The 25,380-nt window shown below is 45.9% G+C and overlaps 1 protein-coding gene across 2 annotated transcripts; it reads right to left on the bottom strand.

The window, feature by feature from the left end:
- Nucleotides 1-1,895: 1,895 nt before the first annotated feature.
- Nucleotides 1,896-25,095, bottom strand: LOC131323501 (puromycin-sensitive aminopeptidase-like). Of its 2 annotated transcripts, XM_058355330.1 has the most exons (7): nt 25,048-25,095; nt 23,272-24,535; nt 23,054-23,115; nt 22,919-22,946; nt 22,746-22,832; nt 22,446-22,509; nt 1,896-2,026 (listed from the first exon to the last, which is right to left on the bottom strand). In XM_058355330.1, exons 2-6 carry the CDS (start codon nt 23,308-23,310, stop codon nt 22,480-22,482), a joined length of 246 nt encoding a protein of 81 aa, XP_058211313.1. In that variant the 5' UTR covers nt 23,311-24,535; nt 25,048-25,095; the 3' UTR covers nt 1,896-2,026; nt 22,446-22,479. The 2 variants fall into 2 exon arrangements, with proteins under 2 accessions (XP_058211313.1, XP_058211312.1); XM_058355329.1 differs by lacking the exons at nt 1,896-2,026; nt 22,446-22,509 and adding an exon at nt 22,540-22,652.
- Between the last annotated feature and the right edge of the window lie 285 nt (nt 25,096-25,380).

The following is a 25,380-nucleotide window of genomic DNA, read 5'->3' as shown; positions in this document are numbered from 1 at the left end:
TGCCCACTATTGTATTTTGTACCTTTGATAGCGTTTTTTGCTTGTTATCTTATTTCTTTTTACATCATGCAATAAATGCTATTAAAGGTAAACAATAGACTTTTCTGAACGTTATCTTAGCCAATTTTAGCTTCTTTTTTTTTTAAATACTACAAATGCCAATATACTAGTATTTTCATACAGAAAATCTGCATTCCATTCAACACCAAAGTACATCCAAATGCGATACAATTTTAATGTAAGATAAATAATTCAATCGAAGATCCATTACAATAGCTTGAAGAATAATTTTCTAGCACAAACTACATTTTTACACTCATAAAAAAAACACTAACGTAATCTCTCTTTCCAAAAAATGTAATCCTAAACTAGGCAGCCATCTCATTCAAGTACCCCAATTCTTGCCCACGGAGATGTTCTTTATTTGAAGGTTACTTTTTGCCGAGTTTATATCCTTTTGCTCCCAACGGCGAACACATACCTGTAAATATAGAACTATTCAAAGTAACCCAATAGATATAGTAAAAATTATTAACGAGAAAAACAACTTTAAAGCAACATAATGTTTGCAGTTAGAAAAAGAAGAATATAATGGATAATTGTCAGCAAGAACCAAGAACAATCTCAGAAGCAGCCATACCATGACCAATTGGCGAACGACATATACCAATCCATGCGCGATTGTGGAACATAACTATTCATGTGAGAAAACTACGTAAAAAGCCGAAACTTCAACCACACGCATTTAACTACCAGCCGAGCCACTTAGCTATTCAAACACATACATTATTGATCAATGGTGGCAGACAATGAGCATAGTGCTCCTGCAAAAGATAAATGACACCGGTATCACTAATCATCCCCATTAACCAAATGGGTTAAAGTTTTATGCGCGTGTCGACATACACACAATGGGCGAGAGCAGTTCACATTAACCTATTGGGATATAGTCATTCACTATCATCAATGTTCAGAACCACATTACACTAGTATCCTCTAAATTTGAACTACCAATTTATCAAGCAATTTTCTTATCAATTAAGATTTACCAGAAAAATAGAAAGTGGATGAACTTATGACAAAACAAAGAAAAGGGATAATAGCTAGGTAAAATAATAGTAGAGCATTCATAGGAATCTCCACTAAACCACTCATAACTCAAAACTATCGAAAGTATAATTTGTTGTAGTGTTTAATGAACTAGCAAGAACCAACAAAATATATGGTAGAGAAAGACAATGAAAGAACAAGGGAAAGAAAGGTGATTGGGAATCAAAACTTGCAACCAATAGAAGCACCTTGATTGAGAAGACCAGATTCTCCCTACTGTATCAGATGATGTATGTGAAGTATTCTTTGAACATGGTTCTGTTTGCCAAATTAGTAGCTTAACTGTGTGTGACAGCAAAAAGCCATTGTTCAGCAAAAAATAGAATTGATAGTTGCATCCATTGTTCAGTTCCACATGCAAAAAATCAGAGCCAACCATTAGCATTCTCTGACAAGTGACAGCAAACTCATGACACACTTTCTAAACAGTGAACATTAAGATTGGTATCCATGATTTCCGTTCGGTAAAATGTGTACCCACCAAGAATGCCAATTGTAGTCATAATCTTCACATACCATTATCCAGCTATGACAGTTGGATTGTTGAACCCATAACTACCAGAATGAGGCACTCCCCGCCGATTGAAACTAAAACTGCTCCAAACTAGACGGTAGCCTTACACACTTACCAAAGGGAGGAAAAGCAATAGATAACTTCACCCAACAAAGACTAAAAGTTCTCACAGTCAATGACAGGAAATGGTAACATTGATAAGATGAATTGAGTATGATCCTTGACGCTTAAATCTCCCACGTACATTATAAGCAACTGCGAGCTACTAATGCTAAAAAATGACAAAATGCATAATTCGAAGTTATGGGCGAGGGGAAATACCTGGCAAAACTGATAATTTTGAAGCCTCGAAACATCAGCAATCCGCTTAACCGTATGGCTCCCCATGTCGGATGAAAATTCCTGCCAAAGGCATAGGCATTATGTAGACACCCTATTCTGGACTGCTCAGATCAGTTTCCTTACGATCTTTTGATTCCCCAATGATGATTATGGTCAAGAACACTCCGAGGTTAATGGTGTGTTTAAGCTTTGAGTGTCCTGAACCTCATTCAAACCTTTTTCGAGCCCTGCCCAGACCCTTCAAGCCAGAACCAAATGGCCTCAGCGAAACCATACTTGCTTACGTTAGTATCGTGCTGGCGTGCGCCGGTCAACTGCCACGTGTCAGTCATCGACCGTTGACTCAGTTACACCAGCGCACGCAGGTATAATATAGGCGCACGCTAGTCAAAAGTTGGTCAAATATCACTATTCAACCACGTGCTCGGGACTTTTGTGGCCACCCTAACGTAGTCTACAGTCCCCTGATGATTACCATTGTGCAGCCGGCTCCCCCTCTCTCCTACACCACCTTTCAACCCAAGTCCCATGCATTTAATGCATGGGATGCTCTTTTCCTAACCTAACCAGCCCTTAACCCAATTGATCAGCCCTCTCCTCAGTCCACTCCTGGCCTATAAATACCCCCTTTGCATATAAATGCAAGGGGTTCACAAGGTTAAGACTCTTAAAGAGCATTCAAGCCCTCTCTCTCCTTTTTCTTGTCTCCTCACTTCTCCCATCAGTTGGAGCAGGAAGCCAACCCTCCTCCATACACTCACCACACCCCTACACTCATCATCCATCCCTTAAAACTTCAAGTTCAAAGCTCAAACCTTCCATCAAAGGCCAACATAAAAGGTATACCACCTTTTATTCTGTAACATGTTCTGACCCCTGATGGGTGCCAGCAGGGTCAAGGCTAGTAATCAATACCAGTCCTGACCCTAAAGCTGACAGCATTTCAAGGATCGTGTATGGTAATCAGTGGCGCACGCCAGTAACAATAAGCCGTACGCCAGTTATGGTGATATGTGCAGTACTGGCGTGGGGATCATTGATCGTCCATCTTTCTGCTTTCTTTTCCCTTTATCACCTCTCAGCATGATAAGAACTAGTTTACTGCTTTCTGTATTTTAAAAGCTGTGTAGTTATCATCTGATTATTTCTGTTTTAGAAGGCATCTGGGATCCTTCTGGTCGTGTTCCAGAGCCCAGATCATGCAAAGCCAAGCACTGACCAAATAGTATAACTAGTGTACGGGGTCTTTGGACTGGCGTACGACAGTTTTAACGGGTCCAGTGGCTGGCCCTTGCATGGCAGTTAAGCCTTGGCCTTTGTTTATGTTCCTCACACTGTTTATGGGGCGTTCTATTCATTTTATTGCTCTACAAGCCATCTCTGCTGCTTGTAACTGCGTTTATTCTGCTATATTAATAGTGTGGTTTGTCCTGGGTGTGCACTGGTCCTTTCAGAGCCCAGAGGGTTGAGAAAAAGGAGCTGTGAGTTTAGATTTACCGGCGCACGCCAGTATACCGGTGGCACACGCAAGTAGTCCCTATATGCAGTGGCCTGGCCAGTGTATATAGCCTCCCCTTGCGTGCCTCATTCTGGGACAACGTGCTCCAGTTTGTTTAAAATACTCAGAGGTGCTTGTTCTCAATCTATTATCATCTATCTCAAGTAAATCATACACCACATTTTGTCACATAAATGCAACTTGTTACAGTTTTAATCCCGTTTAACTGTTCCCCCACCCTAATTGGCTAAAAAATGATTAATGAGAGAAAAACGCAAATGTTTTACAAAAATGCCTGAGTAGAGACCGATCTCCGGATTGGGCGAGAGGGGTGCCATAAAATCCTTCCCCTCTCGTAACCTAGCTCCCGAACCTCAGATATCGAAGGTGACGACGGATCGGTCTATGCCTTTTCAAAATCAAATAACGTAGCAAGCGTTTCAAGTTCGGTTCCTTTGGTGTTTCACCGCAAAACCCGAGTGGGAACTCTGAATTGTAAGCATTTCGCCGCGCTTCCTGGTAAGGGCGCACTCGATTTTTAAAACAAAATTGAGAATTTTTGGGGCGTGTGCCCACAGTGGCGACTCTACTGGGGACTCATTGCACTAATCAAGACTTGGCGATTAATACGTAAATGAACAATCTTTCAAAAAGTCTGTCAAGACAGTACGCTCTGCGCTGCTGAAGAACGGAGTGGTAACGTAACAGGATCTTCGTGTCTGACCAATCCGAACTTGGGCTTTTACCATTGTTCACTTGCGTAGTTTTCTCCAAATTTTGGTTAGTAAAAGTGAGCCAAACTTTAAAAGGCATTTTGCAAAACAGTGCATTTCTCTCTCCTTCAAATCATCCTTTGGCATTCTTCCATTCGCATTGACGTTGGTCAGCCCCGTTGAGGTATTTTGGGTAACCGGCACAGTTTACTGGAGCCCGGGGTCCTCGAACGCCCAACAACCTGGACGATGATGAGTCATACTACCGTTCGACCGTTGCTTTGCTACACGCGTTGCAGCGGGAGGTATATCGCGGCTCTAGTCAGAGGAACCCTTTAAACCAAAACCGGCCTCTACATGCGTACAAAGCACTAGAACCTTCCAACCTAGGACAGGAACCCGCAGGGTAGGATTATTTGCATCTAACCCCCATATACTGTCTATGTGTTACTACTTTCCCTATCGCATGCCTGTACATACATTCATACCGTTTTGCGTAGGAGCATGCTAGGGCGGCTTTTAGGATGTCTCTTGTCGGGTCTGTCTTGTGCCTGGTCGACGTTGCCTTGGCCCGATGACGAGTCATGCATCCCGATGTTGCATGTTATCAATTTTCAAAATCCTTGGATCAGCGAGACTTTGGGAAATCGATATTTTCTAGGTCCTTGTCTAAAAACCCGATCGAAGTTTCAAACAGAATACTAGGAACAACGAAAAGCATGCCGTGGTACTCACACCGTTCAGGTTAAAAGTGCTAATCACTTACACCACTCAGGCTCCGGCACAGTGCTGCTTACGCCATATTGGTTAAAAGTATCATGTCATCTATGCCAAGTTGTTCCGATTCCAAAAGTTGAAACTTCGAGAGCGGAATAGTCAAAGGCTTAGTCTATTTTGATATCTCTTAGCACAAGTCGATTCAAATAAGGATACATTGTTGAAAAGATTATCCAAGGATTCTCGGCAACGTCCGAATGTCATGAGATGGAATCTCTTTAGCTATAGAGTCTAGGAGGACACCGACGACGTTGGCATGCGCATTTTTCATTTTGTCAATTCTTTTGAAATAAGTTGCTGTAGGCCATCACTGAGCTCTTATACTTTGCTGTCTAGCCATGCCAATACCGAAGCAAGGGTCTGAAATCAAGAGCCAAACCTACTTAGGATCGTCTGCCGGGTCCGTTTGAAGATTTGATTTGGGGTTCGTCTCTCAGTCGATCACAACGGAAGCTCTGGTCTGCACTTTGTCAAGGGAGGATTCGCCACCGACTACTCCACACGAGTCCCTTCCATCCACTCCGTCTCCACTCGCGTCTCCAAAACTTGTTAAGACAGAAGCTCTAGACATGGCAGATATTCCACCCCCGAATCTCGCTACTGTTTTGGCAGATCTCTAGCATAATCTGGCCATCATGCAGCAAAGGGCCGACCGGGCCGATGCCTCCATGGCCAATCTTCACACCCTAATCGAAGAGGGACTTCCTCTTGCAGCAGGAAGGGAAGGCAGTGAAAGGCGAGAGTAGGAAATTGCTGCCGAAGAAGTCCCTCTGGTCGAAAACCCAGCTCCGAACCCAGAAATGGCTGAGTTGATGGCCAAAATGGCAAAACTGGAAGAAGCAATCTCTAAGTCCGAAAAGAAAGGGGTAGGAGGGCTAGACATGGATCGCCTTTGTCCATTCCCGAATGCACGTTTGCCCGAACGATTTAAGATGCCCGACTTTGCAAAGTTCGACGGGACTGGAGATCCAAAAACTCACCTGCTGGCGTATCATGGTGCAATGAAACTACACGGGGTCGAGGAAGACACGATGGCTCAATTGTTTCTGCAAACTCTCGCCGGTCCCGCTTTCCAGTGGTTCTTATCGCTCGACATTGCCAAAAGAAGAACATGGGAAGATATTGGCACTGCCTTCAACGCTCAATATAGCTACAATGCTCAGCTCAAGATGACCACCTGGGAATTGGAATCAACTAAGATGAGTGCAAAGGAGTCTTTTGCGGACTTTATCCAGAGGTGGAGGCCCAAGGCAGCTCTCATGACCGATCGCCCGCAACCTGCAGTTGGACTTTGCTAAGAACCTTGTATTGGTTCAGGGGGCGAACTTCGAAACTTTCTATGATTCCGGCCTAGCCATCGAAGCAGCTCTCCAAACAGGTGTTCTACCCAGAAGTGACACCACCTCCTTTACCTCAGCCTCAAAATCAAAACCCCGTGCGTACACTGGAAATAGCACTGCTCTGTTTGGCGGTAACAATTACACCAACGCAACTTCTGCCAATAACAACGCCTCTGCCCAAAGCTCCAATCACGTCGCCGATATCAACCAAGTTCAAACCACTCAAAGGCCCCGAAACCACAACCAAACCCGTAACTTCGCCAATTTTGAGGCACCACTTTCCTCGATATTGGAGAAGTTAGTCAAAACCGGCCATCTTAGGCCTCTAACCCTAACTCCATTTCCTCAAAATCCACCCCCCAGCCATAACCCCAATGCTTTCTGTGCATACCACCAGATGCCTGGCCATTACACTGACTCTTGCTATCGCCTCCGACACGCGATACAAGATTTGGTGGACAATGGTACCCTTCCAACTCCACCTACTAAGCCCAATGTCATCACCAATTCCTTGCCCAAACGCGACTCTAACCCTCAAGTGAACCAGATAACTCTCAGCTCCACCATATTCAACCCCACCGACCATATTATCTAAGCCAACAACCCTAGACCAGTCGCACCCTTTCCCTCTGAGCCAAGCATAACATGATGGCAGCCGGATGGGCCATGCAAGACAAAGCTAAGGAATGGGAGGAGCTTTGTACAGATTGGATCGAGCAATACAACATGGGGTTTCCTACACACCCTCAGGTCAATCAAATATGGCTAGACCAATGGGAAGGCGATGGGATGCAGCACAGGCTGACCCTCTGGATGGTCTCTCTTTATTCGCGCTCTTCTACCAGCCTGAACTAGACCAAGTCGAGTTAGAGGATGAAGGATGCGTGTGGGATCCGCAGCCTGATGCATGGCAAATGGGTCAAGGCCTCAAGGCTTATTTGGACCAGAATGATATCAGTGAAAAGTATTGGGGATGCTGCCTCTGGTAAATTCAATCGCAGGCACGGTCGATCGCCGTATCCATGAGTTTGACCCTACTCTCAACATCGTCTCTGGGGAACAACCTCGCCCTATCATTTCTACTACTGGGGATGACTGCTCGATCATGGTTTTGGATGCACCTCCCGACGACCTTTGGGATTAAATGAGACCGTCAAGACTCCGCCGCCTGCCAATATTTGGGATGTGGACAACATTGTCGATTTTAACATGGGAAGCGAAGTGTGGACTGTTAACACCGCTCTGATCGATGGAGGATTCTGGGACGTTCCATTTGTCACCAATCCAGGAACACCCTTTGAAGAAGATGCTGCACAAGATCCTGCTTTCTGGGAGGGATTAGTGATGGAGGATTTGGAGTGGGACTCAGCTCTAGGACCAGGCTCGTCCGCAGCAGTTGCATCGATGGACAAAGGAAAGCGCAAGTTGGAGGATGTGCCAGCTGATCTATGGGATTTTGTTGACTCATCTTCCTGGTGGGATGTTGCCAACGTCACGACGAGTGGCCGAGTATTCCAACCATCTAATCTGCAGGCCGGAAGCTCGTCCAACCCACTTGCTCAGAAAACCACCGCTCCCGCCGCTCAGAGGAATGATCCATTTGTCCCAAGTGGGGTTCTCGAAGAAGACGCTATTCTGAAACAGCTCGAACGGATCCCTGCCGCTGTGTCTATCTGGGGTTTGATATCATCGTCAAAGGAGCATCGCGAAAAGCTGTCCTCGGCATTGGCTCGGCTCATAGTACCAACCGACATTACCCCCGAAGCCATGATCGCTCTTGTATTATCGCTTCTCTCCAAACACTTCATCACGTTTACCGAGAAGGACCTGCCCATTGAAGGAACCGCTCATAATCGCCCGCTGCACATCACCGTCAAGTGCCGGGGACATTGGGTGCCGACTGTGCTAATTGAGAATGGTTCTGCCATTAATGTTTGCCCAATGAGGGTTGCCTACCGCTTGGGACTTACAAAGAATGATTTAACACCTTCTAATCTGGCCGTCAAAGCAGACGATAGCACTCGCCGTGTGGTGGAAGGGACTCTGATTCTTAAACTCGACGCTAAGGGCTTTGAAATGGACGTAGAATTCCACGTGGTCGATATCCCCTCTACCTTTAATCTGCTGTTGGGCAGGCCGTGGCTTCATAGGGCCGACATCATGAAGGTACCTTCAACTCTACATCAAAAGGTTATGCTGGGACTCCCTACCAGAACTTTGATAATTTGCGGGGATTCCGGGATCCGCCTGCTCACGAATGATGGAACGCCTATTTTGGGGATCATGCACGGTGAAGAAGACTCAGACTTTGGAGGCTTCTCTTTTGACACGTCGGGCTCAGTCCTTGCCATTGCCATGGATGATGATTTTACCATAAGTTCAACTGTTCTCGAGATGATGAGAAAAATGTCATTCATGCCTGGCCTAGGACTCGGGGTTAATCAGTGAGGGATCGCTGAGTTCCATGTCTTTCCTTTCACCGAAGGCCGCTTTGGCTTAGGTTACACTCCACCGGCCAAAGGCGCCGGAAAGAGGAAAGACACGGGAAAACCCCGAACCCTTTTTTGTAATCCTAACAGCTATTTTGTTTGGGAAAGAGGATGCTCTGCTTACTCGGGACAGATAGAGCCGTTTTGGGATCCAGAGACTTGCATTTGGCTACCAGGTTTCGAAATCTTTGCTGCAGACACCTGGTCGAATGATGCGAAAGAGATAGCCAAAGAAGAGCTCGCTAAGGGGGAGTTCAAAAAACGGCTGGCTCAGATCAAGGAAAAGGCTGATTGGCTGGAGACGTTCGATCAGGGGAATCTGGAGATGCCGTTCTCCTAGGTAGGTTTGGTTGGCAAGGACGAAGAGGCTAAAGTGCTGATGCTTGGGCCTGACTTATCGGATATTCTCGAGGATCCTACCTCTCTCATCGTGGAGGCGAAGGGAAGTATTAGTAACTGCATTTTCACTCCACGCTTGACATGCATTGATGATATATCTGAATCTAACACAGAGTCTGTCAAGTCTCGGTTTAGCTCAGAGTCGGAGTTTGTGCCTCTCGGCCCTCCGCGTCGTAGCTTTTACTTTGAGTTCGAGTCGTCTGTACTTGGCAACCCTGTTGGGCTTTATGAAATGCATGATCCTACTTCTGATTACTTTGCTAGCTTCTATATAAACTGTGTCGACTCTGATGATGAAGGAACAGACTTCGACGGGAACATCTCGGCTGAGTTGCGTTCCCTCATCGAAAAGGAAGACGAAAGGCGTGCTCAGCCTCTAAAAGAAGAAGTAACTTTTATTAAACTTGAAAGACGAAGATGACCCCTGCATGATGCAAATTGGTGCAAATCTGTCCCCGGAAAATCGCACCGGAATAATAGAGCTGCTCAAAGAATTCTCCGAGGTCTTCGCATGGTCTCACAAGGATATGCCCGGCATCGATCCCGAAATAGTACAACATCAAATTCCACTGGAGCCCGGGGCTGTTCCTGTCAAACAGAAGCTCCGCAAAATGAGGCCGAACTGGGTTCAGAAAATAAAAGAGGAGGTTACCAAGTAGATTGACGTAGGATTCTTGAGGGTCGCAGAGTATCCTAAGTGGGTCGCCAACATCGTGTCTGTTCCTAAGAAGGATGGAAGAATCCGAGTTTGCGTCGACTTCAGGGACTTGAACAAGGCAAGCCCCAAAGACAATTTTTCCTTACCACATATCGACGTGCTTGTGGACAACACGACGGGGCATGCATTGCTCTCTTTTGTCGACGGATTCTCAGGATACAACCAGATCTCTGTGGCACCCGAGGACCAAGAGAAAATGACGTTCGTCACAGAGTGGGGCACTTATTGCTTTATGAAGATGCCGTTTGGGTTGAAGAACGCCGACTGCACTTTTCAAAGGGCCCAGACAACATTGTTTCACGACTTTATCCACAAGACCGTTGAGATCTACGTCGATGACATGATTGTGAAGGCGAAAGAGGAAAAGGACTATCTTCTTTCACTCAGGCAGTTTCTTGAAAGGCTTCGCAAATACGACGTACGTTTGAACCCGCAAAAGTGCACATTCGGGGTCACAACAGGCAAGATGTTAGGATTTCTGATCACTGCAAGGGGAATCGAAGTAGATCCTTCCAATATCAAGGCGATTCTCGAGATGGAGCCACCGAAGTTCGAGAAGGGTGTGCGAAGCTTCCTAGGAAAGGTCCAGTTTATCAACAGATTCATCGCTAAGTTGACCTTAACTTGTGAACCGTTGTTCCGCCTGCTCAAAAAAGGTGTCCCGTTCGAATGGACAGATAAATGTCAAGCCTCCTTCGAATCTATTCAAAGGTACTTCCAGAACCCACCAGTATTGATGCCGCCTACACCGGGTCAACCGTTGATTCTTTACCTATCGGTCACTCCAACGGCCATGGGATGTCTACTGGCGCAAGAAGGGAGCAATGGGGTCGAGAAAGCTATTTACTATCTGAGCAAGAAGATGGTAGGATCTGAGGAGCGTTATACCCTTCTGGAAAAGACATGTTGGGCGCTGGTTTGGGCTACCAAAAAGCTTAGACACTACATGCTAGCCTATTCCGTGAGACTGATTTCTCAGATGGATCCTATCAAGTATCTGTTTGAGAAGCCCGCGCTCACCTATAAGCTAGCATGTTGGTTGCTTCTGTTGGCTAAGTTCGATCTCCAACATGTCACGAGGAAGTCTGTGAAGGGCCGTGCTGTGGCAGAATTCTTGGCTGATCACCCGATCGACGACCCGGAGAACTTGGACTTCACCTTCCTTGATGAGGATGTGCTGACTGTAGTCAAGGAAGTTTGGATGCTCTATTTCGATGGAGCTGCTAATCAAAAAGGGTTCGGGATTGGAGTGTTGCTAATCACACCCGCTGGTGCTCAAATTCCGCTTGCCTTCAAGTTAAACTTCGATGTTACTAATAATCAAGCTGAGTACGAGGCCTGCATTGTCAGAATGGAAGCTGCTATTGCTTTAGGGGTCGAGAAACTCGAGGTAATCGGAGATTCAAACCTGGTGGTCTCTCAAGCCAATGGAGATTGGAAGGTTTTGAGGAAAAGCTGAAGCCTTATCACCAAGATTTGGAAGAACTGATTCCTCGCTTCAATAAGGTGACTTTCACCCATGTTCCACGCTTGAAGAATCAGTTCGCTGATGCTTTGGCGACTTTGGCTTCAATGATTGAACTTTCAATGGGTGTTAAGCTGCGACCGATTGTGATTGAGCAGAGGGATTTGCTTGCTTATGAGTATGTCAACGCCATTGATGATGTCGATGATGGCCTGGCCTGGTACCATGACATTTGGAACTTTGTGGAGCGCAGAGAGTTCCCTGCTGAGGCCACGAGGAAAGATCGGATTGCTTTGCAAAGGCTGGCATCTCAGTACATTATCTGCGGGGGGAAACTGTATCGAAGGTCTCATGCACAAGCTCTGCGTCAACGGTGCCGAAGCAACGAGAATAATGGAAGAAATTCACGAGGGAGTCTGCGGACCTCATATGAGTGGTGTCATGCTTGCAAGGAAAATCCTCAGGCAGGGTTATTACTAGTCCACGATGGAATCGCAGTGCATCGATTATGTCCGACTCTGTTACAAATGTCAAATCCATGCAAATCTGCAGCATGTTCCTTCGTTTGAATTGTATGGCATGACCTCACCATGGCCTTTCTCTATTTGGGGCATCGACGTTATCGGCATGATCAGACCGTCCGCTTCAAATGGCCATAAGTTCATACTAGTGGCGATAGACTATTTTACCAAGTGGGTCGAGGCTGAATCCTACGAAACCCTGACAACGGTTCAAGTCGCTCAATTCATTCGAAAGAACATCATCTATCGGTATAGTGTTCCTCAGGTATTTGTATCGGATAATGGAAGTCATTTCAAAGGAAGGGTTTTGGAGCTCTTTGACGAATTCGGCATCGAAATCCATCATTTAATGACCTATCGTCCACAAACAAATGGGGTAGTCCAGGCCGCAAACAAAAATGTCGAGCTGATCATCAAGAAGACCGCCGAGTCTGCAAGGGACTGGCACGAGCAGCTACCTTTAGCCCTTTGGGGATACCGAACATTGATTCACACTTCAACTGGTGCAACTCCCTTTTCCTTGGTCTATGGGATGGAGGCAGTGCTTCTTATCGAGCTTGAGGTCCCGTCGCTGAGAATCATGGCTGAAAGTTGTCTTGAGGAATCTGAACGGTTAAGTGGAAGGTTTGTCGAACTAATGCTGTTTGATGAGAGAAGGCTACGAGCTTTGTATCACGTTCAAGGGTATCAACGTCGAATTGCTCGCGCGTTCAATAAAAATGTGAAATCTAGGGGCTTAGTCGAAGGAGACATGGTTACAAAGGAGATCCGCACCCCAGTGTTTGATCCTCGCGGAAAGTTCAGACCGAAGCGATCTGGGCCTTACATCATCAAGACCATCTTATCCGGGGGTGCCGCTAAGCTCATCGACCTCGACGGCAATGAATTCAACACCCTGGTCAACCTGGATCAACTCAAGCGTTACTATCCCTGAGAGATGCTCGTTGGATCGAAAAACCACAAGGGTGGGCGATTCCAAGCAAAAATTAGAGCAGCTTGCTAGACCGAAAACCTAAGGAGGCGGTTCTAGGCAAAAATAAATGGGCAAAAGTCGAAAGCTCGCTAGACCGGAAAGCTGAGAAGACGGCTCTAGGCAAAAGTTAGAGCGTAAAAGGAGAGGTAAAATACACAAGTGAATATTTGCCTGAACTACGTTCTAACCTGATTCCTTGAAAAGGGATACGTAGGCAATCTCACCTTGAGATTCGGTCATATTCTATCAAAAATTTGATCTAGGGTTGACATTTTTAGGTCCACATCACAAGTTGAGAAGGTCGAGTGCAAGTCAAAGCTGCATTGAAGGAAATTAGAAAAGGGGAAACCCATCGTCTTTCGATTTTCTTACAAATTACTACTTCTGATACATAAGCTGAGCATAAAAGCCTTAAAACAGTTAAAACATGAAAAACAGAACAACATGCTCACAACTTATTCTAAGCATAGCAAAGTGGTCCGGAGTCAGTCGATATTTTCCCTTGCGTTTACATCTGCTCTCAACCACTGTTTGTAGCGATTCCTTAGCCCAGTGGTAAAATCTGGCATTTCTGCCTGAAGGACTCTGAGGCCCCAGCGCCCCTGATAACCGTTGAGTGTTTGAGCATTTAAATTGGGAACGCGGAAGTTCCCAGTACTGATACGGTGATTCTCCTGGAAGACGCCCAGTTGGCGAAGGATGCGGCCGGGAATATAGAAAGTGAAACTTGTCAGTCCTGCAATCACCATCCTATCAAATCCATTAGAATGAATAGCCATATCCGGGAGGTCCAGCCAGGGGCACCTCCAGACGATCTCGTGGGCACCTCCAGACGATCTCGTCAGGCTGCATTTGCTGCATGAATTCATACCAGCCTTCTATGTCCATGTCAGGGTACCGCATCTCCCTTTGGTGAATCCTCTTTGGGAAAAGATTCCAACCTTCTATCGGTGGGAGCAACAACCCAAGCTTGTCCTATAGCCACAACTGCATGAGTAGAAAGACAAGTAAGAAACCAGATACAACCTGAGCGGAAAAACAAGCAAGAGCTAGGGAGCAACCTAAGCCAAGCGTCGAGGTAAAACGAGAAAGTATGAAAAGCCGGAAAAATGTGAGCTGGGTGAGTTTACCTGAAGCAGCAGCGGACTCCCACTAAAGGTGTTTGTTTGACCTGTGTACACCAAGTCCAAGCCTAGGAGCGTCTCTGCTAAAACAAGGGGCACCATGTTCCTTCGCGCCCCCATTTGAGCGGCAATGCTCACTAACGAGGGACACACCCGCCCATCGGCAGGAATGAGCAAGTAAGCGGCTAGCAAGCAGATTACTAAGGCAAACCGGCGCCGAGCCTGCACAGCATTGTCTTCCAATTCGCCATCTGGGCTGTAGCGCTCGATCAAACGCATGATGTTGATGCGGCCACCTTCGAGCAGAGTGTTGGCCAAACCCCTGGAAATGTTGAGCGAGGATGCCAATCGGCCTGGCATGCTAACCTGATAAGGGGGAACGACGAGTGTCGGGGACGCAAATGTCTGGAGATACACCTGAAATTCCTCAACGGCTGGACATATCTCATCATCGCCAAAACGAAAGACATGGACGCAGGATCCCAAAATCGGAGAGCAGCTCTCAAAAGTGCTGGCCGGAGCGGCACGTGACGAAGATACCGGAACGAGGCAAGGCCATGGTATTGGAAGTTTAACCAGTCAATGCTCAAAAAATGTGCTAGCCAAGGCCTGAGCAAGGTTGGGAGTGGCTTTTCCATTTGGAAATACAGTGGGATGCAGAATATTGAAATGGGTATGGTGTATGGATGGAGCAATACGTGCATCTCCTCTTTATTGGCCAATGAATCATCTTGCTTCATGTGTCACATTCAAAGCCAACCACTAAAGGTCCAAACATCCTTACAAGCAAGGACTCTGCCTCCTGAAAGCCCAGAAACCGTGTTCAAAACATGAGAAAATGGAGACAAGGGGCTCCAAGAAAAAGGACAGTTGGTCAGACAAGTGGATCTGCATTAGACCTGACAAGCGCACGCCAGTCATTTACTCGTGTATACGTGTCCCTCGATTTTGGCGCACGCCATCTCAGTAGTGGCGCACGCCAGTCAGGATACCAGGAACAGGTTCTGCAGCAACTACTATCGTCGGGTGAACATTTTCGATCCCGGGGCCTGTCCTGCAGGTTTGATGGTTCATACAAGTCATGAATGATGGACTATGTCAAAGCACCGGATCCCAAACGTCGCGCTTAACGAAGATTTCGGGCATCCGGTGGCTCGTTTCAAGTTCAAATCAAGGTTTCGGGAGGTCGAAATCCGTTCCAGGGGTTTTTGCCAAGTTTTGTCATACCGTGCACGTCATGTGAGCCTAATATGACCACACGGGGGTGTCGGTTTCGGTCCCGGACTAAATCGAGTCATCCTTTGTGTCTTATGTCAGTTTTTGTGACATTTTTAGCATTTTTCGGTGTATCCCCCGCCTCGGAGCATCTTTGCCGATTTTGTCGATTCATGCGAGTCATTGTACATCTATGGGGTCTTATCAAAGTGTCGGTTGCCCTTATTCAGGAGGATTTTGAATTTTGGCTCATTAATGCCCTAAATTTCATTATTTTTCCGTGTTTCTTAAGATACGTATCGTATCTTGGGGCTTTCCTATCCTTTTTCTTTCGAGCTAGGTCAGTCGTGTACATATGCGGGTGTCTTTTTGTCGATTCAGATCATTTATCAAAGCATGTTAGGTATTAGTGGATGGTTTATCCTTTCTTCTGCCAAGTTCTCATCAAAAGGAAGCCAATAAACAGAATGCAGTTATTATATACTAGCAAGTCAATATCTACATAGCAAAAGGTAGGAATGTACTAAAGCAGCCCAATGGCCTGAGCGAAACAAGTAACAACATGTACTAGGCACATCCGCCCGAAAGTCAAAGAGGCACGCAAGCCCCATCTCCGAAAATAAAGTATCAAATATCAAAGTCAAAAGACAGCAAAGTAACTAAAGCTCGGTGGTAGCCCTCAGTCATCAAAAAGGTCCTCATCGTCGTCGTCCTCTCTCTCCCTCGGGTCTACCTTGAACCCAGGATCGTCGACGGTGTCGTCAGAACTACTACTGAAGGGCGAGTGCACCTCCTCCTCTTCCTCTTCTTCCTCCTCTTCTCTCCTCCTTTTCTGCGATGGCCCCTCAGCTAGCCTCTTCTCTGCAGGCCTCTTCCTAAGCTCTCTGCGGAACTGCGGCTCGTCGCTCCCGGAGGCGATCTCAACTCCTCTGGTCTCGGGCCGTGTAGAGCTGGCCTGCCTCTGAGTAGTGGCCGGAGTGGAAGAAGAGCCAGCCATTTTCTTCTGTGGAGGAGGCCACATGCTCTTTCTCCTAGGAGCCGTCCTAGCTTGTCCCCGCATAGTCATAGTCATTAAACATTTAGCATACCTTGTACATATTGTATATACTGAAATGCTGAAAGCAGGAAATATAAGGAGCGGTTCTATCAGGCATGTGACCTATCTAAGTATCGAAAGCAAAATAGACTTGAATTTGGGATATACCTGGGGCTGCACAACAGGAGCCGGATCCGCCGGTGGGTAGTGCAACTGCAGAGAAGCGCTGCCTGCTATCTTGTGGAATTCCTTCTCCATGGCCAGCATCAGGCGAACGGCCTCTCGCACCCATTCCATTGGCGCCTGTATTTCATTTTAGGATCAAGATCAAGTCAGTTTCATAAGCAGCTCAAGCATAGTGTGAGGATGACAAGCATAACAAAAAGCAAATCATACCGGTCACGTGATAGCTGCTGGCTCTGTCCTGGCAGGCTCAAACTGAACTATGGCAGCCTCCCCCTGCGCGTCCCACACTGCTAGGGTCCAAGAAAGCCGAGGTAGCCCAGTCGCTGTGGCATAGTCACTCATCTCTCTCGAGCAGGCTGCCCTGCTCCCCCATCTCCGCCTCTCCTCGCCGGCCTCCAGCGCCTCGCCCTGCACAGCTATGTGCTCCAACACCCCGAGTGGCCTCGCCATGTGCTACCTCCGGTAAACGACATAGTCATGCTCAGGCCTCAAGAAAGCAGCAAGGCCAGCCGGAACAGTGAATAGTCGCAGCTCAGCCAGAGTGTACCTATCTGTATGGGAAGCATGAGGCGGAAATAGCCCAGGAACCTGGTACTCAAGAAAGCCAAGTGACTGTCGCGTCACCCGGTCACCTAAGCACCACCGCCACCCAAAAGCCGACTCCAGTAACACCCGGCTCGCGGTCACTACCTTGCTCCTCGCTAAGTTCTCAGGCTCAGGCTCTGCATTTCTCCATGGATCCCACTCCACCTGCAAAACAATCAAAGGTTTAGAGTCAGATGGGCATCGGTGACAGTATTAAAGCAATTTAAAGGGCAAAGGGGTTTGATTGAAGTGTTGTTTACCTGAACACCCGACAGCTCGTCGAGGTATGACCTGAAGGCTAAGAGGCTCCCCCTCGACTTCTTCTTACCGCTATACAGAGGCCCCCAGATCATGGCGTGTGGGAGCATCCTTAAGTTTGGGCACTTATTCTCCGATGGGTACATCTTCAACACTTCGTAAGCCCACAGCTGCAAGTGTCAGACAATCAAAGCATCAAAATACAGTTCATATGAAAATCAAGGACAAGTGCAAGAAAGGAAATAGGGAATGAACTACCAGCTTCGTTTCTTACCTCCCACACTCTCCAATAACCAGCAATCACCTTCTTCCCTCGCGAGAACTCCCCCATAAAGCCGTAGCAGGTCCCCAAAGCTGCTCCTCCCCAGTTAAAGAGTGAAGCTGTGCGTAGGTCGCGAAGAGCTGGCAAGTAGGACGGGTGCACTGTAGCTCGTTTGTTTGGGTACAGCGTAGCCCCAAACAAGTACAACAAGTAGGCCCTCGCCATCTGTTCCACCTCCTGCTCCGAGTCCGGTACCCTCCCCTGCAAATACTTCTTGAACTGGTCATAATGGACGGTCTCTGCTTTACCTGTCGGCACTTGCCCCAAGAACCACTCCAGTGCCCCCGTATCCTTGTAAATCTCAGAGTCAAATGGGATAGGCTCTCCTCCTACCCTTAAACCAGTAAGAGCTGCAAAGTCTGAAGGAGTCACCGTCATTTCCCCGATCGGAAAGTGGAAGGTATTCAATGAATTCCACCACCTCTCAGCAAGTGCAGTAAGTAGGGCATGGTCACTCTTCACTACCGTCAAAGTAAGGATGAACGGATGGAACCCTGTAGCATCCACCAAAGCCCTGACTCCCTCCGGTAACCCTTTGTACAACTCAAGCAAATTGGCTGGACTGCCATGACCCCGAGTACTGGCTGCTCCTCTCTGCATACAACAACAAACAATAAAAAGGGGTTCATCAACAAATGCAATTCAAATCCAATAAGTCGGTCGAATTCAGAATCTCAAAAGTAACTCTACGACTGAGACAAGCATTATAGGAGTCGATCAAAGCTACAAGGTGCTCGTATTATTATATCCAATTCAACTATCGGTCGAATCAAATCAAAGGCATTTCTCAGCAAAGTTCCGAACTACAAGGCATTATTTACATCAGGGTACCCTTTTCAGCCAATTTCGAAGGTATTTTACTCATCAAACCAGTCGATTCAAACTATTTGGGCACGCCATCCTGGTGCTTATCATGTCATGGCAATCTACCTAGGCGAATTCAAGTTCAAAGGACTATGTCATCAGTCGAGGCAGTCTACGATTGATTCAAGCTTGGCCTTAGCAACTTTCGTCGAAGTTATGGGTGTTATACGCTCCGAATCCGCAATGTCAAGTGTTTTATTAGTCGAATCAAGTTCCAAGGTCGAGGTATATTGTCGAATTTTGTTCACTAAGTTGAGTCACGGTTTAGGGCATTCATCTACATACATTGCAAACTATGCTACGCCAATTCAAGCTACGTACAGTTTCAATGGTACAACATGAATATCAAAGAAAGACCAAAAGTATAACTGCGCCCAAGCCATGGATAGGTGCCTCTCAGGATCCCTCAGTATGAGCTCTGCATCATAGCTATCCCGTAGAGGCGTGTAGCTCTCAACCCCGGATGGAATGAACAGGTGTGGCTCTGGTAAGGCGTACGTATTTGCAACAAACTTGGCACAGGGTGCCTGCCGTAAAGACTCAGCAAGCGTTACTGCGCACTCATATGACCATATCTCCTCCCCCTGAGCCTCCTCGACTGACTTGGTCTCTCGCACAAAGGCCTCTTCCTCGGCCCTGGCTCTCTCGGTCTTCGTTCTCAAACGCTCCTCCTCTTGAGCTCTCTCAATTTTCCTAAGCTGATCCTCTCGTGCTGCTATCACTGCAGCCACCACCCCTGGATTCTCTCGGAGCAATTGGCCTAGTTCCTCTTCCGTTACAAACTCCGCGAAGTCTCCGCGCATAATAGGAACGTGCGCCGAAGACCCCGCTACTGGCCTAAACACAACTTTCTCCATGGGTACCCCCTGGGCAGTCTCCTCCTCAACCATTGGGTCCTTACCCCTTGCCGGGTCTCTCGGTGGTGTCTCCGGTCGATCATCACCGCCACCACTACCACTGCTGCCGATGCCGGCTCCAACTGAGCCCAAACTGGTGATCACCAAACCCTCTGCACCACTCTTTGAATCCAATTGACAAACCCGTGGGCCCTTTGATTCCTCTGTCACAGGCGTACGCCCCATCTCTCCTGGCATACGCCCATCATCACCGCCACCTACCTCCATTGCATGGCTACCGTTGGCGCTGCCACTGCCTGAGACTTCTGCACTAATGGCCGACGATTCTCCTAGAGTCATTTGATCGTCGATTTGAGATGCCAAGGTCTCGATTTCACCCCTCAAATGGTTCTTCTCCTCTCCGACACCGCCATTGCCGCAGCCATCACCGGGTTCAGCCATGAATAGGTTGGGTTGAGTAGATATTGGGAGAAATGGGAGGAATGAGAGTGAGATTGAAGGATTTGAGAGAATTTTGGAGTATTTGGAGTTCAAAAACCGAAGGAATGGTGGTTTTTCGTCGCCTGCAGAAGTTTATACGACATGGGAAGCAATTGGGCCAGATCTGGGCTTGGGTCTTTAGGTGTACACCAGTCATCAGGAGCTGTATGCTAGTAGCATTTGGGCTTTGGGCCCAAATCACTCCCTGAGTTGAAATCCATTTACAACTAGAAGCCCAGGTGGCCCCATAGCACACTGAGGCCCGAGAAAAAAAAATCCCAAGCAGAGACCCGTCCAATTCAAATCAACGACGGTCCACCCGTCCAATTATTTCTTTCCCCAATAGAGTCGATCCATCCGCAAACGGATTATTTCCCCAGGAGATTCCCCTTGCAACGGGCCGATCCATTCTTTTCAAATCAATCAGGTGGCGGTTCACATCGTCCATATCACCCCCAACAGCGGCATCCCATTCATCCAAATTCAACCAAGCAGGTTCTTTAAATTTCGTGTATGTTCTGTTCAGGATAGCCTGGAAAGGTGTCTAGAAAACCTTTGACGTTACTTGCACCAAGACAATAGTGTTTCAAGTGCCGTCAAAGGGGGGCTACTGTAGACACCCTATTCTGGATTGCTCGGATCAGTTTCCTTACGATCTTTTGATTCCCCAATGATGATTATGGTCAAGAACACTCCGAGGTTAATGGTGTGTTTAAGCTTTGAGTGTCCTGAACCTCATTCAAACCTTTTTCGAGCCCTGCCCAGACCCTTCAAGCCAGAATCAAATGGTCTCAGCGAAACCATACTTGCGCACGCCAGTACCGTGCTGGCGTGTGCCGGTCTAATGCCACGTGTCAGTCATCGACCGTTGACTCAATTATCACCAGCGCACGCCAGTCAAAAGTTGGTCAAATATCACTATTCAACCACATGCTCGGGACTTTTGTGGCCACCCTAACGTAGTCTACAGTCCCCTGATGATTACCATTGTGCAGCCGGCTCCCCCTCTCTCCTACACCACCTTTCAACCCAAGTTAAATGCATGGGAGGCTCTTTTTCTAACCTAACCAGCCCTTAACCCACCTGATCAGCCCTCTCCTCAGTTCACTCCTGGCCTATAAATACCCCCTTTGCATTATATGCAAGGGGTTCACAAGGTTAAGACTCTTAAAGAACATTCAAGCCCTCTCTCTCCTTCTTCTTGTCTCATCACTTCTCCCATCAGCTGGAAGAGGAAGCCAACCCTCCTCCATACACTCACCACACCCCTACACTCATCATCCATCCCTTAAAACTTCAAGTTCAAAGCTCAAACCTTCCATCAAAGGCCAACATAAAAGGTATACCACCTTTTATTCTGCAACCTATTCTAACCCCTGAGGGGTGCCAGCAGGGTCAAGGCTGGTAATCAATACCAGTCTTGACCCTAAAGCTGGCAGCATTTCAAGGATCATGTATGGTAATCAATGGCGCACGCCCAGTAACAATAAGCCGTACGCCAGTTATGGTGATATGTGCAGTATTGGCGTGGGGATCATTGATCGTCCATCTTTCTGCTTTCTTTTCCCTTTATCACCTCTCAGCATGATACGAACCAGTTTACTACTTTCTGTATTTTAAAAGCTGTGTAGTTATCATCTGATTATTTCTGTTTTAGAAGGCCTCTGAGATCCTTCTGGTCGTGTTCCAGAGCCCAGATCATGCAAAGCCAAGCACTGACCAAATAGTGTAACTAGTGTACTGGGTCTTTGGACTGGCGTACAACAATTTTAACGGGTCCAGTGGCTGGCCCTTGCATGGCAGTTGAGCCTTGGCCTCTGTTTATGTTCCCCACACTGTTTATGGGGCGTTCTGTTCATTTTATTGCTTTACAAGCCATCTCTGCTGCCTATAACTGCATTTATTCTGCTATATTAACTGCGTGGTTTGTCCTGGGTGTGCACTGGTCCTTCCAGAGCCCAGAGGGTTGAGAAAAAGGAGCTGTGAGTTTAGATTTACCGGCGCACGCCAGTATACCAATGGCGCACACAAGTAGTCCCTATATGTAGTGGACTGGCCAGTGTATATAGCCTCCCCTTGTGTGCCTCATTCTGGGATAGCGTGCTCTAGTTTGTTTAAAATATTCACAGGTGCTTGTTCTCAATCTATTATCATCTGTCTCAAGTAAATCATACACCACATTTTGTCACATAAATGCAACTTGTTACAGTTTTAATCCCCTTTAACTGTTCCCTCGCCCTAATTGGCTAAAAAATGATTAATGAGAGAAAAAAGCAAATGTTTTATAAAAACGCCCGAGTAGAGACCGATCTCCGAATTGGGCGAGAGGGGTGCCATAAAACCCTTTCCCTCTCGTAACCTGGCTCCCGAACCTCAGATATCGAAGGTGACGACGGACCGGTCTATGCCTTTTCAAAATCAAATAACGTAGCAAGTATTTCGAGTTCGGTTCCTTGGGTGTTTCACCGCAAAACCCGAGTGGTGACTCTAAATTGTAAGCGTTTCGCCACGCTTCCCGGTAAGGGCGCACCCATTTTTTAAAACAAAATTGAGAATTTTTGGGGCGTGTGCCCACACATTAGAGATTTTCAAGCTCGGCCGAAGAAAAAAGAGAATTCAAGGTTTTCATAGTCACTTGGAAATGATTTTTTGCCCAAACCTGATCACGGAAAACAGTGAGACCTTCCTTCAGACTAAGCTGGAACCAATCTCGACATGTCACTCTGCAAAAAAGAAAAGAAAAGAAGTATTACAGTACGAAAAAAGCAAGACAAAGAGAGGGTTACACGAAAGAGTGATAAGTTTTCATTAATGAAGATAAATAGTAGCACTATGAGCACCTGTTGCTAGTCCAATTGTGAAAGTACTGCATATGCAAAAGAAGAACAACCTAAGTATAGATAGAAAACCAAAAACCAAATATCCACGCTCATGTTCTTTTATGCAATAGAAAACAAACCTCATGGCCAATAACTCCTAAAATCGCAGCATAATCTGCATCTGTAGCAGTTTCTGGAGATGCCAAGACAAGCTTGGAATTGAATATCTGACAATGATCAAGCCAGACAACCGTCACTTAAATGAACTCAACAGTAAATATGAAACAAAGAGCTAACTTTTCAGGAAGCATACATTCAAGCTCTTGTTTTCCATGGCTCCCCTTGTAGTCAATGCATGAAACAGAATCCGTAACTTAAAAATCGAAAAGCTCATCAAATATTCAGGGAAATCACGTATATGAGAAGCATAGAGTATGTCGAGACATACATGTTAAAATCTGGGTTAGCTACGATATTAAACAGATCCAAGTCATACTCAAGGCCAAAAACCTATATGTGGAGAGAGAGAGAGAGAGAGAGAGAGAGAGAGAGAGAGAGAGAGAGAGAGAGAGAGAGAGAGCACGCTTTAGCATAAGCATGATGGAGATAGACTGAAGAATGCGTCCATAGGATTGCTTAAAGGAGAAATAAAAGTATAGAACTCACATCCTCATCCCATTTCATAGCTGCCTTGAGAGAATACATGGCGTGTTCAGTTTTTGGTATATCATGTGCTAGGGTCCAGATTCTAAGAGAAACCTTACGATTCTACCTTTGTTTCTCGGTCAACAAAGTCGGGAATTGGTTGATGCAGGATCTAAAAGATCTTAAACATCTGGAAACTATAGGATCTACTTCTACAAGATCAACCAGTATGTAGGAATCAAATTGCTAGGGGAGAACACTTTGCAGAGTGGGAAAGCTCTTTCTTTTGCCCCTCACTCCGATATGAAGTCTTGTTTTGCTGCTCCGTTTACAACACAAATGATATGATATACTATATTAGTATAAAAAGAATATTAATATATATAAAGCACTAGACTCAGCTTGACCTACTTGACTTAGCGGTTAGAGTATCACTGTCCTTGTCAGTTCAGTAGCTAAAGCCACTCTTCGCTTTACTTGAGTAGCTTCGCCCCTGGAGATCTATCTAGTTTTATTTCCATTCTTCTTGACTCAGCATTTTGAATTTTCAACAAGGGAAGGGCGACTAGAATTTTCATGGAATGCTATTGAATAGTTAATGAAACACTATAGTATTTAAGGCGCGAGTGTTTTCTCCAATTCTTCTCACTGAACGCTGTTATTGCTTCCCTATTATAGCATTTCTAAAAAAACACTATTAACTAATGCTATGGGAAGACATATTTGTAAAGGTAATAGTTCATAGAGTGAGGCATTTGCAATAGATAAAATATATGGGGCTAATGACCATCTTAACCAAATGCCAATAAAACCCAACTCCAATTGATCTTTTGATATATAGGGCCAAAGGTGAGGTGGAGATCGAGGACATACAACTAGTATCAAGCATAAGAGTAATGAGTCATCAATTATCACCAAACTCCACCATATGTACACAAAGAAACAATTTTTTTTCTTTCTATTTTCCTACACTCCTATACTTTTATTTAGCATTGTATCCAACGTCAAAATTAACCTCTTATTACAATAAGCGGGGTGTCATTTATCTATAGTCCATAATTATAATTTTCAAAGACCAAAGTATGCTGGTTCACATAAGGTTATCACTGACATAAGTAGGCAAAATATAAATGTACCGCGATTTTCTCTTTGTCCACATGGTTCAGTCACACCCAATAAAATGCAAGTGTCGTCGCCGCTGGTGTGTGTATAAATATTGTTTTTAAAGAGGATTTTTGCCAACCAACCATATGAGTATCCATCAACTTGTAGGGAAAAAGAAAACCTTCACGAGACAGATCACAAAATGAGTATCCATCAATATCACATCATACAGACCAAAATATTGCCTAGTAATCTCAAGCCATCAAAAGAGTAGTCAATAGGATTGAAGATAAAGATCTGTTTGCCTTTGTAAATTAGGCTCGCACAAGCAAATAGATCACATCACACTCATCCAAATATAAACAAATTTATCACCAAACTGAAGCCCTAATTCTCGTGCAGGTACAGGGAGCGAGTAGTATGTTTCAAAACCCAGAACAACAAGGATCATTAAACCATTTTAGTACATAATCTGTGCAAATTCCAAAATGATATCACATGCTAATGCACGCAGATTAAACCCTAGCCTTGTATTTGGCCGACAAGAAGAATATCAAATCAACCCTAATTAGGGCTTCTTGAAATATGCGTTCATTCTTGTCCGGGGAGTGAGGGAGCATAAAAACGAGGACAATAATAAGGCTTGAAGAGTAATAGTTAGCTATTTGGAAAAATCGAGAAAAATGAGCATACCAGAAGTTTGAGAAGTCTGGAGTAGACAGAAACGATTGAGAAGTCTGTCACAGAGAAACGATTGAGAAGGAAACGATTGAGAAGTCTGTTGCATCGGGGAGTGATTAAGAGGAAGGATTGAAAACAATAAACAAACCTGAAACGAATAAAAATCTGAAAACTTGGCGAACTGGTTCCGCGACTCTGATTGAGAAATCTGGCACTCCTTCGGATAGCAACAGATCCAACCAAACCAAATTCGCCCAACTATGATTGAGAAATCAAGCGATCCTTCGACCTGTATCGATTGAAAATTTCAACGGGGTATGATAGATATGAGGTGCTAAGGATTGG

This window comes from Rhododendron vialii, chromosome 4a, assembly GCF_030253575.1.
Source record: "Rhododendron vialii isolate Sample 1 chromosome 4a, ASM3025357v1".
NCBI classification, from domain to species: Eukaryota; Viridiplantae; Streptophyta; class Magnoliopsida; order Ericales; family Ericaceae; genus Rhododendron; species Rhododendron vialii.
The sequence above is the reverse complement of the archived record's forward strand: the minus strand, read 5'-3'. Positions and strand labels throughout refer to the sequence as shown.